Source organism: Colletotrichum scovillei (assembly GCF_011075155.1).
Source record: "Colletotrichum scovillei strain TJNH1 chromosome Unknown Contig00001, whole genome shotgun sequence".
Classification (NCBI taxonomy): Eukaryota; Fungi; Ascomycota; class Sordariomycetes; order Glomerellales; family Glomerellaceae; genus Colletotrichum; species Colletotrichum scovillei.
Genome location: NW_023336259.1, coordinates 2,333,208 through 2,348,658, shown reverse-complemented (window position 1 = coordinate 2,348,658; position 15,451 = coordinate 2,333,208). Strand labels below are relative to the sequence as shown.

General features: G+C 53.6%; 3 protein-coding genes across 3 annotated transcripts; 1 reads left to right on the top strand and 2 right to left on the bottom strand.

Moving 5' to 3' along the window:
* Window positions 1-117: 117 nt before the first annotated feature.
* Window positions 118-5,392, bottom strand: HER10_EVM0000134 (cytochrome b5-like Heme/Steroid binding domain-containing protein; the record flags this gene model as incomplete). The annotated part of the gene is made up of 5 exons (XM_035469929.1): window positions 118-3,880; window positions 3,937-4,228; window positions 4,300-5,072; window positions 5,129-5,195; window positions 5,245-5,392. 5 exons carry the CDS (start codon window positions 5,390-5,392, stop codon window positions 118-120), a joined length of 5,043 nt encoding a protein of 1,680 aa, XP_035337890.1.
* A 4,095-nt stretch (window positions 5,393-9,487) lies between these two features.
* HER10_EVM0010336 (uncharacterized protein) lies at window positions 9,488-11,766 on the top strand (the record flags this gene model as incomplete). The annotated part of the gene is made up of 7 exons (XM_035479799.1): window positions 9,488-9,587; window positions 9,797-10,004; window positions 10,036-10,084; window positions 10,516-10,624; window positions 10,802-11,073; window positions 11,182-11,272; window positions 11,322-11,766. 7 exons carry the CDS (start codon window positions 9,488-9,490, stop codon window positions 11,384-11,386), a joined length of 894 nt encoding a protein of 297 aa, XP_035338830.1. The 3' UTR covers window positions 11,387-11,766.
* Window positions 11,767-12,433: 667 nt separating this feature from the next.
* Window positions 12,434-14,711, bottom strand: HER10_EVM0006910 (aldehyde dehydrogenase). The gene has a single exon (XM_035476482.1). The coding sequence runs from the start codon at window positions 14,076-14,078 to the stop codon at window positions 12,564-12,566; it is 1,515 nt and encodes a 504-aa protein (XP_035338507.1). The 5' UTR covers window positions 14,079-14,711; the 3' UTR covers window positions 12,434-12,563.
* Window positions 14,712-15,451: the final 740 nt, after the last annotated feature.

The window sequence follows — 15,451 nt, the reverse complement described above, 5'->3', positions numbered from 1 at the left end:
GAACGCCCGTTCATCCCATTGTCGGTGACCGACGGGAAACCAGGAATCGGAACCGGGGATTCATTACATATACCTCGTCACAAAAACATCCGAACCCAAAACGCACAACGAACCACGTCAAAACGTAGGCGCGACCCTTTCTTCGCTCTGCTCCATCACGCTCCTGAGCTTCAGTGCCCGGAGGGAGCTCGTGGATCTCTGCGGCACATGGCCCGCCGCTGCCCTACCGCCGCTCATGGCTCCCGCGCTGCCCATGCTCATGGTCGACCTTGAGCGTACTAGCCCGCCGCCCATGGCCTGGTGGTGATGATGACTGGTCGAGGACATGGCAGCGGAGCCGCTGCGAGGTCTGGTGTTGAGGCGGCTCATCATAGAGCTCAGAGCACTTTGCGCGTCGACAGGATGATTGAGTGGCGGAGAGTGAGACCCGATTACGGGGTATGGAGCGGGTGAATTGGGACCCGAAGGTGGTCCTCCTCGGGTGAGCGATGCACCACGGGGCCGATTGAGCTTGGAAAGTAGCATTTCTGCTGTCGGCTTCCCGTGTGGTTGTTGACTAATACCATATGGATGATTGAATCGTGTTGGCGAGCGACTTGAGCCGCGGCTTGAAGGTGGCGTCGGAAGCACCCTGTTCCCGTTGCCGTTGTTGCCATGCTTCAGCCTCATGGCGTGTTCCGGTCCGAGACCAAGACCCAACATGGCGTCGCCAGCCATTTCTGGTGGTGAAAGCGGGCCGCCGTTCTGAGACATCTCGAGCAGTGCGGCCCTTTGGATGTCTTCAAAGTTCATAGCAACAGCTGGCATCTTACTCAGCCTGCGGATGGCACGGCTATTCTTCTCGACGAAACTATTCATAGCCCGCAGCGCGCCCGCGTTTTCGCGGCTCGCGACAGCGCTGGTATCGCCTGTGCTGCGACCACGGGCCTGATGCACAGCGTTGAGGGTCAGAGGCTGCTGCCCGTGGTGAGCAGGGGACGAGGCGTCGTGACCGCCCCCAGCATGTAAGCTGGCCTGCACTTGCGCCATGACCCGATCGAAGTCAATGTTCTGATTCGGGTTTGCTCTTGACATGTAATACGGCGCTGATGTCGGCTGCTCCAGCATGCTCGGGTTGAGCTCCGCTTTGGTGGCGAGTACAAAGAGGCTTCCGTCACGGATGCGGCGGCGGACGAGGGCCCAGCGGGTCCGGGCCGGGTTTTGCTCGAGCTTGGGCTGGTAGACGGAGCAGCGGGCGAGCTGGGCGTAAAAGACCTCGAGGTGGCGAGCCATACGCTCGAGAACCTGAAGGAGGAACGTGGAAAGTGCGGTGAGGCGGGTGTTTTCGACATCTGGATCGGACGAGTCTTTCATTGACGCTGCGATGCTGTCAAAGGCGTCCATTCCAGTGCATGCTTCCTGACGGAGGTCTTCGAGAAGGGCAATGTCAAGCTCGACGCTACGGGCTGCGTAAGCAAAGACACCGCGTTCTTGGAAGCGAAGTGAGGCGTCGGCGTCGCAAACGAACTGACCCACGAGGGCGACCTCTTTGGTGCAGTGCGCCGCATCTCCGCTCGTCTTTGCGCGCGCCACGGTGCCGAGGACGTCGGGCAGCTTGGTGTCGGCGGCCGGGCCATTGGCGCTGGCGACACCGAATGATAGTCTGAGGACAAGCTCTTGAAGCTTGTGGCCAAAAAGAGCCGAGAAGCCTCCTTGAAGCAGTCGACTCTGGTAGCCATAGAATGTACGGACAGCGATGATGTTAGGCAGACTCTCGCGCAGCCAGATGTTGTTGCTGCCTGCAGGGTCGTGGGATGAGTTGGTCTCGAGGGACGCGCCCATGATCTCGTACATCTCAAATTGATGAGCCACCAGGGTTTCGACAGTGGATCGGAGGTACGCCGACCAGAGATCGTGCAGAGCAGAGATCTCATCGCTGCCGTAGTCGGGCTTCGGGGTCAAGTGTCCAACAAAGTACTTGGTCAACAGGCTAGAGACTTCGGGGTTGTTGGTGTGAGCGAGGTTGTCAAATGACTTGGAACAGTCAACACCCGCGTTGGACTTGATGATGAGCGTTCCGCCGGGGTGCATGGGACAGAAGTCGGTGACATCGTAGACACTGCCGTGGACTCCGATCCACATGCGAGAACCGGGACGGTGACCTGTATGCTTTGCGAGCTCCGACAAGGGAATCGTCGGCAGGTTGCAGGGCAGAGGCTTGGGCGTCATGAAAACATCGAGCATAAAGCGTCTCTCCGCAAAAGCCTTGTCGATAATCAGATCAACTCCCTTTTCTGTAGCGGTCCTGTAGGTGTAGATTGCCTTCCTGATTCCGTTCATAACGGAATCGAACACGGAGACGGAACCACAGACGTAAAGGTAGCCGCCGAGACCTCCCTGCTTCTTGGACATGACAAGGTCGCAGACCTGCAGACCCTGTTCAACGATCAATGTGTCGATGTAGCGAGGAGGGATGTGCTTCTCCACGAGATCCTGGCCCTCGTAAGCGAGACCACGAGAATCCCTTGAGAATGCTACGTGGACTTCCATGAAGTCTGCGTTGACATACTGTCGCAGCTCCTCCTCGAAGCAGAATTTCTCACGGTTCTGGACTCCGAGGTACAGAAGGTTCTTGCCACCAGACAAGCCACTTTGTGTGAGGCGAGCCTGCCAAAAGCTGCGGAAGGGTGCGATACCGCTTCCGCCGGCGAAAAAGGCGCAGGGTGCCATAGGGTCAAGCGGGAGGTGGAAGGCTGCTGGGCGAGAGACGCCAATGAGAATCTCGTCGTCTGAGTCAATCTCGCCCATCTCCACGGGCGGGTTCAGGAATCCACTGGAGACTCCGGCACGGGTGATTTCCTTGCCCCTGGAAAAGGTAGAGCACAGCTTGTATTCCGAACGGGACACAGCGAGGTCGACTGTCTCTGGGAGAAGTTCTTCCGTGTAGCTTGCGATGGAGTAGGTGCGTGGAACCTCGAGGGGAACAAGATCCGCAAGCCATGCGAGATTGTCGAGATTGAATACTCTATCCCAGATTTGGGGTGGCGTATCCGTAACAGCGTCCTGCAAGAGGTCGCCCAACGATCCTCTGACGGGCCACTCATCCGTGCTGAGGACCTGCAAGACGGTGTTGGAGGATGCATGCAGCAGACCATGAACCTTGAGGGCCATCTCCTTGGTGATTGGGGCAAGATGGCCACGTCTAAGAATGTCACCGACTGTGAGCTTGGGTGTCGCGGTTCTCCTGACAGACCCGAGATGCATCTCGAAGCGAGCCCAGATTCCGCTGACCTCGACCGGGGCGTCGATATGCTCCTCCAAGCCCAAGGCGGCGATGACTTTGGCACACTCCTCCCACCCGTTCAGGGGCATCACGGCCAGACGATCACCTGGTGCGAACGTGATGCCGGTCTCTCGGATATCGAGCGTGACCATTGCAATCGACCGTGATGGATCAGAATCAACAAAAGATCTGTTCAACACGCGAGTGACGTAGCGGCATTCTTCGAAAGTGCCGCGCATCTGGTGCGGCTCGATTGCCAGTTTGCCTCGATAGGGTTCGAGGCGCTCCTTCATTGCCTCTGAGAACTGGCGATGAGTCTCTTCCCATGGGCGCTCGCCGTCTGCCGCACCCGATGCGCCGTTGGTCTCCGTTCGGCCAGTCTTGGCGGCGACCTCGAGGATGCCGAAGACCTTGTAGCGGTGTACTCCCATGAAGCCACGTTCACCAGTATAGGCTTCAACGATACCATCAAGAACTCCCATAAGACGCGGGTCGCCCGACTTTTGGACGTATTCAGGGATGCGGTAGTGGTACTCGATGGCTGCAATAAAGGCACGCAGGTTGGCAGGGAACCAAGCACGGAGGTGAACACCCTCGGCCCCCAGGAATGAGGTGTAGCTGGAAATAGGATAAGTGACTGATTGGAAAAGCAGAAATGATGATAATCGACTTACTTGCTTCTGCCCAAGAAAGCATCCATTACCAAATAAGGTGGGAATTGCAGGCCTGAGGAGGCAGGGCATCGCTTTGAGAGAGGAGCGGAGAACTTAGCCCAGCGGACCCATTGCTGAACAGGCACGTAGTTTTCACCAGCATTAGGGTTAGTTGAAATAGAGTGGAAGGCGTTGGGCATGCGCTCGAGAATCTCCTTTAGACGAATCATCTCGTGAAGGAGGCCTTCGTTGTTGCGGTTCATGACATGTTCTTGGCATGCTGCAATAGCGTCGGGCCCGTGTTGGAAGGAAGCTTTCTCATCAAGTCAGTAACTATGTCCCGAAATAATAAGGAACAATGCCAAAAGACATGGCACTACTAACCTGAAGTCTCTGCAACACCCTTGAGGAAAGCGACTTCGGCACGCTCACCGAACATGGGCCATCTAAGCTCCATGTTGTCGAAACGAGCGACGTAGGGGTATGTAGAGGTGACGTCCTTGATCTTCAGGTTGTATGAAGATTGGTCGACAAACGTCAGGTGAGGAAGTGTTCGGCCCATCCGTCGGGATACTTGGAAGTAGGGTAGAGCAATGCTGAGAGGGATGCCGACGAGCTCCTCTCCCAAGTGATCGCCCATTCTACAGTTCAACTTCAACTTTGTGGGGTTTGTCGATGCGTTCACCCCATCGTGACCGTCGTACTTCTGCTCGAAGCGGTAAATAGAGCAGAGCATGCCGAGCGACACAAGAGCCGCCCAGAGGGCCTGATCGGGGATGACGTCTGCCGTACCCTCGATGACAGGTGCAGCGGCGACTGACTCTCGGACTCGGCCGCGGGCCACGCACCCGGGCATGCGTTCCGCGAGATCGATCCAAACGCGGCCTGGAGATCTGGCCAGGGCACCAGCCGCCTCATCGTAGTCTGGAGGGCAGAAACCATGCTCTACGCTGAGAAAGCCGTCTTTCCAACCTGTCTGCGGTCCAATCTCCTCCGCTCTTAGCATCACTTGTCTAGCCGGCGCTCCGAGGGCAACGGCCAGCAGGTCTGCCTCGTTGACGTTGAAGGCATCCAACTCTGCTTGTGATTTGACCGAATCGATCTCTTGCTGTGATGGGTATTGAGAATAGAGAACATGGTTGATGGATTTCCGCTCTCTATAATAGTCAAGTCAGTTGGCTGTGGAAGATGAATAGCAAGAACCTAGGCGTACCTCATTCGGAGCCACTCTTCTGCGTCAACTCCTCGAGGGATCTGAGATGTTGTCAGTATGTTCGAGCCTATGGGAAGGCTGGTCAAGGCTTACATCGAATGCTGTGTGGATGTCACCAGGCTGGGAGAAGCCCGAGAAGGAACATCCTCGTGGGCCCATACGACTGCTTGATCTGCTCTGCCTTCCTGATTTGTTGGCGCCGACTGGACAAACACCTCCTCCTACTGAGCCCGAGACGGGGCATGATCTCTCTGAAAAAGCCATCTCGATGTAAGTGTTGGACCTGTGAGGTAGTATAGACAAGGCAGATCCGACAGCAGGCAATGTGAATAGGAATTAGAAGTGTAGTTGAATATGGCCGCCAGGGCAGGGGAAAATTACAACCGCCAGGGCAAAGAATGAAAATGGCCTCAAGCCTACAGATCCGAAAACAAGAGAACAAAGTTGGTTGGAGAAACAGAGCAGACAGACGAAGGCTGCTTCCTTGGGCATCATGGCTTCCCTAAAAGGGACGCCTCGAGAGACTAACACCATCGTTGCCATCGCTGTCGTTGTGGGGCGCCATGTAGGAGAGTAGTAAAGAGCGGTTGGGCCCCTGCATACCGTCCCATGGGCAAACAAAATAATACCCGCAGACCGGGGTCACTAGACGGGAGGTCTCCGCGGTCGTTTGAACTCTGATTCACAGCCGTCAGGAGCTCGTGGACCAATGGGCAGAGAGTCGACTTGACCCGCCAGGAGACGTGACTGCGTGATGGGCAGCGGCTCAACTCCACGAGGCCCAAACACGCTAGCAGCCCACGTCTTAGGATGACTTGACGCCATCCCAAGTTTGGGCTTGACCTCTTCCTCCAGTCTGGATGCTTGGGTGTCATGGACTCATGGGTCTATGAAAATGCCAAGATGACTGACATGCTGCACGACGCTGAATTCGCCGGGATCATCATGCGTCCTTGGGGCCATCGCTGATCTTATGCGGCAGTCGAGCAGAATGAGGGAAGATCTGTCGTCGCGGGCGTGCGGCCATGGCGTCTCGTAGTGTGATTCTCAGCCCACTCGGGCACTTGGCCTACGAATACACGTGTAATTCCTGGGGTTTGATGATTCCTAGGAAGCTTTCAATCCGGTTCGGTACGAATGCCACGAGGTAAATAGATTGATGTCTGTTCTTGGAGGCAATAGAGTTGAGGACCTCGACGAGGTGAGGTGCGAAAAGGAAAACGACCAGGGGTTGAGAAGGAAATAGCCTCAGCTGGCAGGAGCCGGTAACGTCCATGTGGGGCACTACGACTAGGGCTTTTAGCCAATCACATGTCGTTAATCCGTCACATATGGTTCAAATTCCCAGAACTCTGTATCCAATGTGCCCAGCTGCCTACCTCCCCGATCTGCCAGGATCCACAATTGTTCTTTTTCTGAATCTACGGGATGGTGGGGGGGTTTGGGAGCTTGGCAACTGGTACCTTGCATCAGTTGCAACCTTCGAGACGCCATCGCGCACCAAGACTCTCCAAAGGGACAAGGTACCGCGGCATATAGCCAATTATACACAGGCAACGGAAAGAAGCTCAGACGCTACAGCTGCTGTCCTATTCTCTCCAAACCTTGATCAGAGCTGTTATTCGATGGGTCCGACTGTCAAACACCTCTTTTTGAGCCTTCCGCAGAGGCAAACTTGGACTCTGATGGGCAGAAAACTTCCGCCCCCCACACGGCTCCTTTCCCCATTCATCTCCTCCGCTCTCACGGAGTTCTAGTCCCAGACGAGTGACAGCATGGGATCAAGCCCGACGACTCCCTTGTCGCACTTGACGCCGCCCTTGCCCTTCCTCGGGAGATTGCCAAGGAGGTACCTGTTTTCACCATCCCTCTTGAGCCCTCTTGAGCCCTTTGCCTCAATCCCTCCTCACAGGCTCTCTCGTCGGGTCGGCTGAAGCCCTGGAGTGATGATGGACGGCCAGGAGTCCGGGACCTATCACGATGACGCGCGTTCCAGAACTTCAGGACGTCGACCGTCGCTTCTTGGCAGTCCGAGCATGGCATAACATGGCCCGCTTTCCAACCCAGCCACACGTTTCTGCCATACGGTGACCTTCTATTGGAGAGATGACCTCCCACGTGAATTTGTGCTGTCATGGAAACTCCTCGTAGGATCAATAGGTTGTATTTTTACCTTGCAACGGTCGTCTGGAAAAATGAGAAAGGGGGAACATTAGCCGGACCCCAGCTCGCTCCCACTTTCCTTTTCTTTCTTGCTCCTGACGGACAGGGGTGCATTAGCCGTAGCAGACCGCAGATGTGTGCATCACTGAAAGGGCGGCAAAAACTGGAAGGCGTATGGTACGGCTCAGTCCTCTGCTTCTCAAAATTCATGAAGTGAGATATCTGTAGAGTGTAAAGTATGTGGATGATCCGATATAACAGACGATCGAAAGTAAATCCTTTGCTAGCATTCTTGGCAGCTTCAATCCCCTAACTTGTCTTCTTGGAATGTCTGCATTAGGAACCAAGCCATCGGTTCTTGGTCACACCTTAATTGAGTGCGTTATCACGGGTCTGCATATTTCGCCATGGGGTATCTGATATGATACTTCGCGTCACCCCCGCTAGCCCTTGGCATCCAAGCACTACTCCTATAGCCTATACTCTCAGAAGGACGTAGACATAACGGCATATCCACCTTGGCAGACAAGCTTATTCGACCTCTTTAGCTTGGCCGGCAATGCCGTTTTTCTTCCTTTTTTCCTTCCATGTCAGGAATCTCACCCGTGTTCTTACAAGGTGCAGCGATCACATCACATCATCACATTACTGGAGGCAATGAGAAAGAGTCGATCCATCGCTGCGCTCTCTCCTTGACCTGTACAGGCTGTACTCAAGCACGTCAAGACAGTTTTCTTCTTTCCCTCCTCAAGGGCCCACATTTTGGTCTTGACGTCTGTTTCATCTCTCACTTTTCGTCGGATCAGCCCGCTATTTTTACTCGAGGACAGTGCGCTGGCCCCCATCTTGTTGGTCTACTGGTATTAAGTCTACATACAACAGTATTGGTTGGCCCTAGCGGCCAGTCACGGGATCTTGACGGATATGAGGGGGATGCAAACCCGGACAAGGGGCGGAAAAACTGATCAGATCTTTTGTCTCATCAACACCTTCCTCTCCAGTTTTTCCCTTTCTCCCCGAAGGATTTGTGACATCCCGAGTGCCACAGCCGTGTCTCACATGAAGAACAAGAGTTCAAACTGACGAAAGGGTGAGCGAATTTCGGACAATATACCATAGTAAAACTTCATCAGTAGTTTTCACCGAGATGCTCTACATTTCTATCTGGCCACTAAATTATTGAAAGATGATGAGTATCGAGTATCACCAACTAGGTTGGTATGATAGAAGGTAGTCGAGCTTCTGATACCTGAGCGGTTTCTCCCACATAAACAATCAGCTCCTACAAGCAGAAGGTGAAGTTCCGGAACTTCGTACACGAATGATCATCAGACGGAGGCATCCGGACAAGACTTCCTCAAGCCGCCCTGTATATAGATTCTACTCATAGCGTGACTTTGATGTCATGTACTTCGGCTAGGTCCCATTATTTATGACCCGTCAAGTACAGGAGCACTTAACTATGTCTTCCCGCAATGCCCACCTTTGGCATGTTGCTTCTGGTGGAACCGTTACGGGAACCTGCACTGCCCTCGTGGTAACGACGTATTACAGGAGGACTTGCCCCATCTAGACTTATGTTTTCGATGTGTTTCGTTTCTTTCGGAGTTGCCCCTCATGCGGGCCATGTGTTGTACTTTATTTTACCAAAGTGAGAATTGGATGTAACAACCAAGATATGGACAAGAACGTGAAAACGAAAGTTTTGGTCTCTTTCAATATTAGTTTACTCCCTTGAGAAGCGTGAGAAATATATGTCAGCTGCAGAGGGCGAACTGAGACAATGGAGCCATCTGGGCACAGAGGAGACTCCAGTCGCATGAGATGTCATTAGTCTCAATTCTACCTGCGAAGAGCTAATATCATACGGTCTGGGTTCAGCTCCTCGTAAGCTGCAGGGATCTAGGCCAATTTTCTCCCTTGACTTGGTCGAAAAAGCGAGGCAGAGATCACTTTGCTTGTTTCCAGTAGACCTTTATCGTATGTTGAGACGTGTTAGCAGTCATCACATGTTCTTCTGTTTGCAAATACTAGAGGTGACACGGGACAAGTTGGAACCTAATCACCTAAATATGAAGAATGTGACAATTGCAGCTGTACGCAGGGTTGCATCTTCAGTTTGTTATTGACAAAGAGCAGCAGTGCGCCAAAGTTGGACAAGAGTCGCCAGGACTCGGCACCTCGCGACGAAGCGCGATGGGGTATACCAGTGACGAAGAAGTATTGAGGAGCAAGATGATATACCCAATCATATACTACGGTTGGTCAAATGCTAGGATTCTATATCTGTGGCGCTGTAAGTGAAGAGGAGGCTCTGCCTCAAGAGCATGATTATTGGGAATTCCGTCAGGAAATTTTGAAAACGTCGAAGCTATACGATCAGATCAGTTCATCACAATCACTTCCGTACATTTGCCGCTAATTTGTGATACGCGTTGCAATATGCATCAATGTAGAATGGAATATTGCGTCTGGCTGTTCTTTCTATAGGCTGATTTACGACAGGTGCGGGCTACACGCGCTGGGCGGCGGCCCGCCCCCGCTGGAACAGCTCTGATCTTGAAGTTTTTAACCCAAATCGAGGAGGAAGTCCCCCGCGCGGCAATATTGACCCACAATCAGCTAAGCCAAAAAAGCCATGTCTCGCAGCTTTTGATAGATGGGATTCAACTGGGTGGCCTATGAGGCAGCATAAGGTTTCGGGCTGCCGGAGGTACACTAACCATGCGTGATTCTTTTGCTAGCATCAGAACAAGCTATCTCGTATGGCGACGCGCCAAACTTTGGCTGCCGGTGAGCACACCGTCTCACATACCTGTCACTGAGATGGCATATGGAGCGAGCCTCACGATACACCACTTATTGACGATGTAGATGCAAGTAGGTGACACAAGGCGCCAGTCCTCACGAGTTTGGCCTTGTAGTCGTAAGTACTTTCAAATGAAGCCGCTACTTCTATCTCTGGACAAACTGGAGGAGAAGTCACATATCTCAAGTCTGATAGAATGAATGGTTTTCCTCATTTCCCGCTTTTATTACCCGACCGAAGCTCCTTCGACGTTCGCGAGCTGGCGATTGTTAGAAATGGACGAGCGCAGAAACGGCTGAAATTGGCCTAGGCACAGAGAGGTGAGTGTGTAGCCACGTGGCTGGCTGAGTGCAATATCGGGTCTACCCATATTAGTGTACTATTTTGATTTCATCACAATATTGGAATGTGATAGCGTATGTCGGTTAGCTACCGCTACACAGCAAGGGCTGCGACTGAAACCAACAGCGCCAAGGCGGGCTCATATGCAGTCCAGACCGACCATCTCCTCAACAAGACGTTTTGTGAGAGATTTATCTCCATGGTACTTTGTGCAGCTGATATTGGCAGTTTCTGGCGTCTCATTGCAGTATCCCCATCTGCCAATGTGATGAGTGATGCCTGAGGTGTTATGGGGGAGTTGATATTCCCTCACTTATATAAGATCCATGTGAATCACCTCAAAGATCTCGTTCTCATAGACCTCACAGTTTTCAATATACGAGGTTACCCTGAACCCGCGTCTTCTAACAAGATGGAAACTCTGCAGCCGATATTCAAGACACAGTTTCTTCCTGTGTCACCCGATGAGCTCATCATGATGCTTTCAGCGGGCTCAAAAGCTGTTACGACTGCCTACCAAAGTTTCCGTTCAGTTTTCCGAGAACGATCGATGATGGAGATAGGACTCACTGATACCTTTATAATGCACGCCCAGGTGCTGTTCAGCTCAGAAGGGAAAGACGCATTCTTTGTAAGTGACCTTGTAGGTGATACTGACGTTGAAGAGGAGCTATCACTGCATGTCTTCATACAGATAGCCCAGGGAACAATAACAGCAGTATTGCTTACAGCATGACAGGAATGGAGCAACAATGAGAACGTAACTGGTTGTGATTTTGCGGTCACTGTCAATAGCCACCAGACGAATGGGTACGGTATTTTATTCCAAGGTTTGTATATAAGTTATCTATCTGACATCTCTATGCTAATGCCAAATAGCAAAAGTCGCAAAAGCCGCAGAGGGCGGCACTTACGCCGACTTTTTCTATGATTATGGGCTATAGAATAGTATAAAGCATAGCACAAAGCTAAACACAATTCCAGAAGCGCGAAAACCATCGGCAGGGTAAAGGTTCAGGAATATCAGAACATCCTTCTTGCTAATTATGCCAAGAAAAACAAATGTGAGGCATAGTAAGTGCTTGATCTTCATCTCAACTCTTATGGATAGCTAATTGAGGGTAAACAGCTACGTCATATATGACGTGAAAGAGGTCCGGTGGGTCAACGTTTTTGCGTTGGCAAAATGGTTTGACGGAAATGATAAGGGGAAAATGACAAACGTCGAGTACCTAATCAAGACGTTCAACGCTCTAGCAAAAACGTCATTCACTGAGGCTCGGGCAATGCAATAGAGACTGAGGAGACGAAGTAAGGAAGCGGGTTACTAAGATGGGATTCAGGTCTTATGTTCGCACTGGAGGTGTGATATTGACTGGTCAGGCTTCGTCTAAATCAAACTACCCGTGCCCTGTAAGCCAATCGAAAGCCTTAGGCAGCTATGGAAACTCCAAATATCTCATAAAGCGCCTTCAAAAACGCTGCTGGGGAAGAATGTTCTTCACTTAGCACCCTATTCGTGACATATGCAAGTGTGAGCCTCCTGTTACTATCCATAGCCATGATCGAACCGTCCCGCGCGCTAACCCATCCAACATTACCCGCCGGCAGCTTGCCTTGCCATGGTTTCTACTCGGTCAGCAGCCTTTCGTCTGCGGTGGCACACCATCTTTTTGTTGGCCCTTCGGGCAACGTGTCGATGACCCAGACGACCTTAAACATCCACAAGTCTTTACTGCCTGGATATCCTCCATTACCTAGGTATTTGGTCCCTGGGGCATCTAGCTCCCTTGCTCGTCAGCCCCTCTCCTCAAGTGAGCATAATAACCCTGTACATCAGACGAGTTGACTCAAGTTCTCGTTCGGTCACATTGACGAATCCTTCGTTTGGATCCTAGGAGCACCTCTCTTCACTTGAAAGGAAACCTCTTACTACTCAAGTCGGGGAAGCAGTGGCAGAGAACATCGTCAAATCTGTGATATCATTCAAACGCTCATATCTAAACAAAACCTCCTCCAGTCCAAAGACAAGCTTTTGTTTTCACCACACATGCAGGGAGTTCAGTCCGAATGACCAACAACCTCCCCCTTGATCCCTTTTTTGTACATTCTCGTAACTCTTTACAACTTGGAGAAGACAGTCGGCACGCTACCGCCCATCTCGACAAGCGTGCTCTTGTTCCTCACCCACGCCTCGAGACCCTTCCGTCCATTCTCCACGCCAACACCGCTCGACTTCCACCCGCCGACGGCCATCTCCGCAGGCGACTCACCCCACGTGTTGATCCAGGTAATACCGGCCTCGAGCTTCTGGATAACACTGTGGCACTGATCGACGTCCCGACCAAACACGCCCGCCGCGAGACCGACGTCGGTCGTGTTGGCCCGCTCCACGGCCTCGTCGACGGTGTCGTAGGTAAGAATGCTCATCACGGGACCGAAGATCTCCTCCTTGACAATCGTCATGTCGTCGGTGCAATCCGTAAACACGGTCGGCTGGATCCAGAACCCAGACTTGTACGCCGACGGCAGACCCTTGGGCTGCGTGGCGCCGCCGCACAGGAGCGTCGCCTTGTCCTCCATGACGCCCTTGCGGACGTACGCCTGCACCTTTTCGAGGTGCGTCTTGCTGTTGAGCGGGCCAAAGTTGGTGGCCGGGTCGAACAGGTCGCCCGCGCGGACGTACTGGATCTTCTCGAGCACGAGCTTCTCGAACTCGGCCTTGATGGCCTTGGGGATGAAGACGCGCGTGCCGTTGGTGCAGACCTGGCCCGAGCTGTAGAAGTTGGCGAGCATGGCGCCGTCGACGGCCTGCTCGATGTCGCAGTCCGGCAGCACGATGACGGGGCTCTTGCCGCCGAGCTCCATGGTCACGTACTTCATACCGCCCGCCGCGGCGCCGGCGACCTTCTTGCCCGTGCTCACCTGGCCCGTGAAGCTGACCTTTGCGATATCCGGATGCGCCGTGAGCTGGGCGCCGACGTCGCCCGCGCCGTAGACGACGTTGAAGACGCCGTCCGGCACACCGGCGTCGCGGTAGACGGAGGCGAGGTACTCGGCGTGCAAGGGGGTGAACTCGCTCGGCTTGTAAATCATGCAGTTACCGGCAGCCAGGCACGGGGCCGACTTCCACAGGGCGATCTGGATGGGGTAGTTCCAGGCGCCGATGCCGGCGCAGACGCCGAGGGGCTCCTTGGTGGTGTAGGACCACGCAGAGGGCCTGAGGCGGAAGGATTCGCCGTTGAGGCCGCCCGAGGCGACGAGGTTGGCGTAGTACTCGAGGACGTCGGCGCCGGTGACGACGTCGACGTACTGGGTCTCGGAGAAGGCCTTTCCGGTGTCGAGGGTCTCGATCTTGGCCAGCTCGTCGTTGCGCTCGCGGAGGAGGGCGACGGCGCGGAGGAGGATGCGGGAGCGCTCGATGGGCGGGGTGGCGGACCAGGAGGGGAAGGCCGTCTTCGCGGCGTCGACGGCGGCGTTGATGGACGCGGCGGAGGAAGTGTGGATGGTGCAGACGGGCTTCGCCGTCGCGGGATCGATGGATTGGAAGGTGCCTGGGGATTCCGTGTCCGGCTGGGGCTTCCCCGCATAGAAGGTGTGACGATCCGCCTCCTGCTTCTGCTCTTGTGGCGCCATTTTTGATAATGAGACTTGGGTTTTAACTTTTGGCTCTAATTGACTTGTTTGGTTGGCTGGTTCCTATTTTCCTGGGGGAGGGGTATGGGCGAGGAAAAAGGAGCTATGCTGGCAAAAACGAATGATACACTAGAAACGGGAAGGAATTTCTGCAAGGTAAGGGGATGGGGAAATGGGGTATAACGGGATGCGAGACAAAGTTCCAACAAGACGATGCCGGGGATGAGATGTCGATCGGGGTATACGGACGGCGACACGGAGGACGGAGCGTACAGTTGCAGTTGCAGGCTTAGAGGATTTTTTTTTTCGACGGTCGTCGAGATCGGAGGGAGATCGGGATCGTACCACGGAGGAGAGGCCGGGGACCTTATCTCGAGTTCAGCTGACCAGAGTGGGTAATGGCCTGGCAAGCCGGGGTGTTGCAGATTTGCCGGGAGACACCCATGTTGCCCCACTCCGTCGGCGGTGTGATGTCATGGACCGTACGTCATTGGCCCTTCGCTCCACCCGGATGCAACAGTTCTTTCTCCACCCATTCACCTTGCAGTCTCCCAAGACGGTACAAGGCGGTACGTATCTGAGGGGACCGCGGTGCGTGCGTTAGGTTGGTGGTGCAAATGCAGCGACCAAGAGAAAAAAAAAAGTCGCCTCCACTAAAGAAGTTTCAGCCTTCAGGGTCCCTTCACATTTGGAGATTGGAAATTTTTTATCTTGCATCTCTCACCACCCTGTCTTTGTTTGCTGATGCGATATGCACACGCTGCTAAGCTTTGACAGATCACATCCAACAATGTGGCCGGTTTCTGTAGGGCCGTCAGATCCGTTCTTATCCCGGGTCCGGCCGTCAAAGTCGAACGATCACCCGCGCAGCCGCGGTACGGCAGGGGACTCCAGCGACGAATTGGCTGCATTTCATTGGCTACCCAGCCGGATGGGCGAGCCACAATCGGGAAAAAGATACGGCGGGCACGGCGGAAAAGATAGACTACATAGATACGGGCGATGCGAGATAGACAGATATCTCAGATATACAGATATCGCCAAAAGAATCTAGACTGGACCATGAGCCGCTTGGTCTATCTCGGTGTGTGTGTGTGTGTGCATCTCACACCTTGCCTCCTGAGTCCTCAGCCTTTGAAGGTTAGCTTCGATTCTCTAGATCGTCGGCGATAACGACGAGTTCGTCAGATCATCTTGGATACAACGGGTAGGAGAGTTTGCGTTTGACATCAGACAAGGCCCTTTTGATAGTGGAATACGGGGTACCAAAGGGTAATTCCTGGAGAGTACCTGGAAGCTGGTCGACAGAGAGTCAGGACCGAGGTCAAGGTTGCCTTGGCACACCCAACCTGGGCTAGACAAGTCGGCGGGAA

What these genes read in the sequence shown, in the direction of transcription:
- HER10_EVM0006910 (XM_035476482.1), bottom strand. Translation starts at nt 14,078, where the DNA reads ATGGCGCCACAAGAGCAGAAGCAGGAGGCGGATCGTCACACCTTCTAT.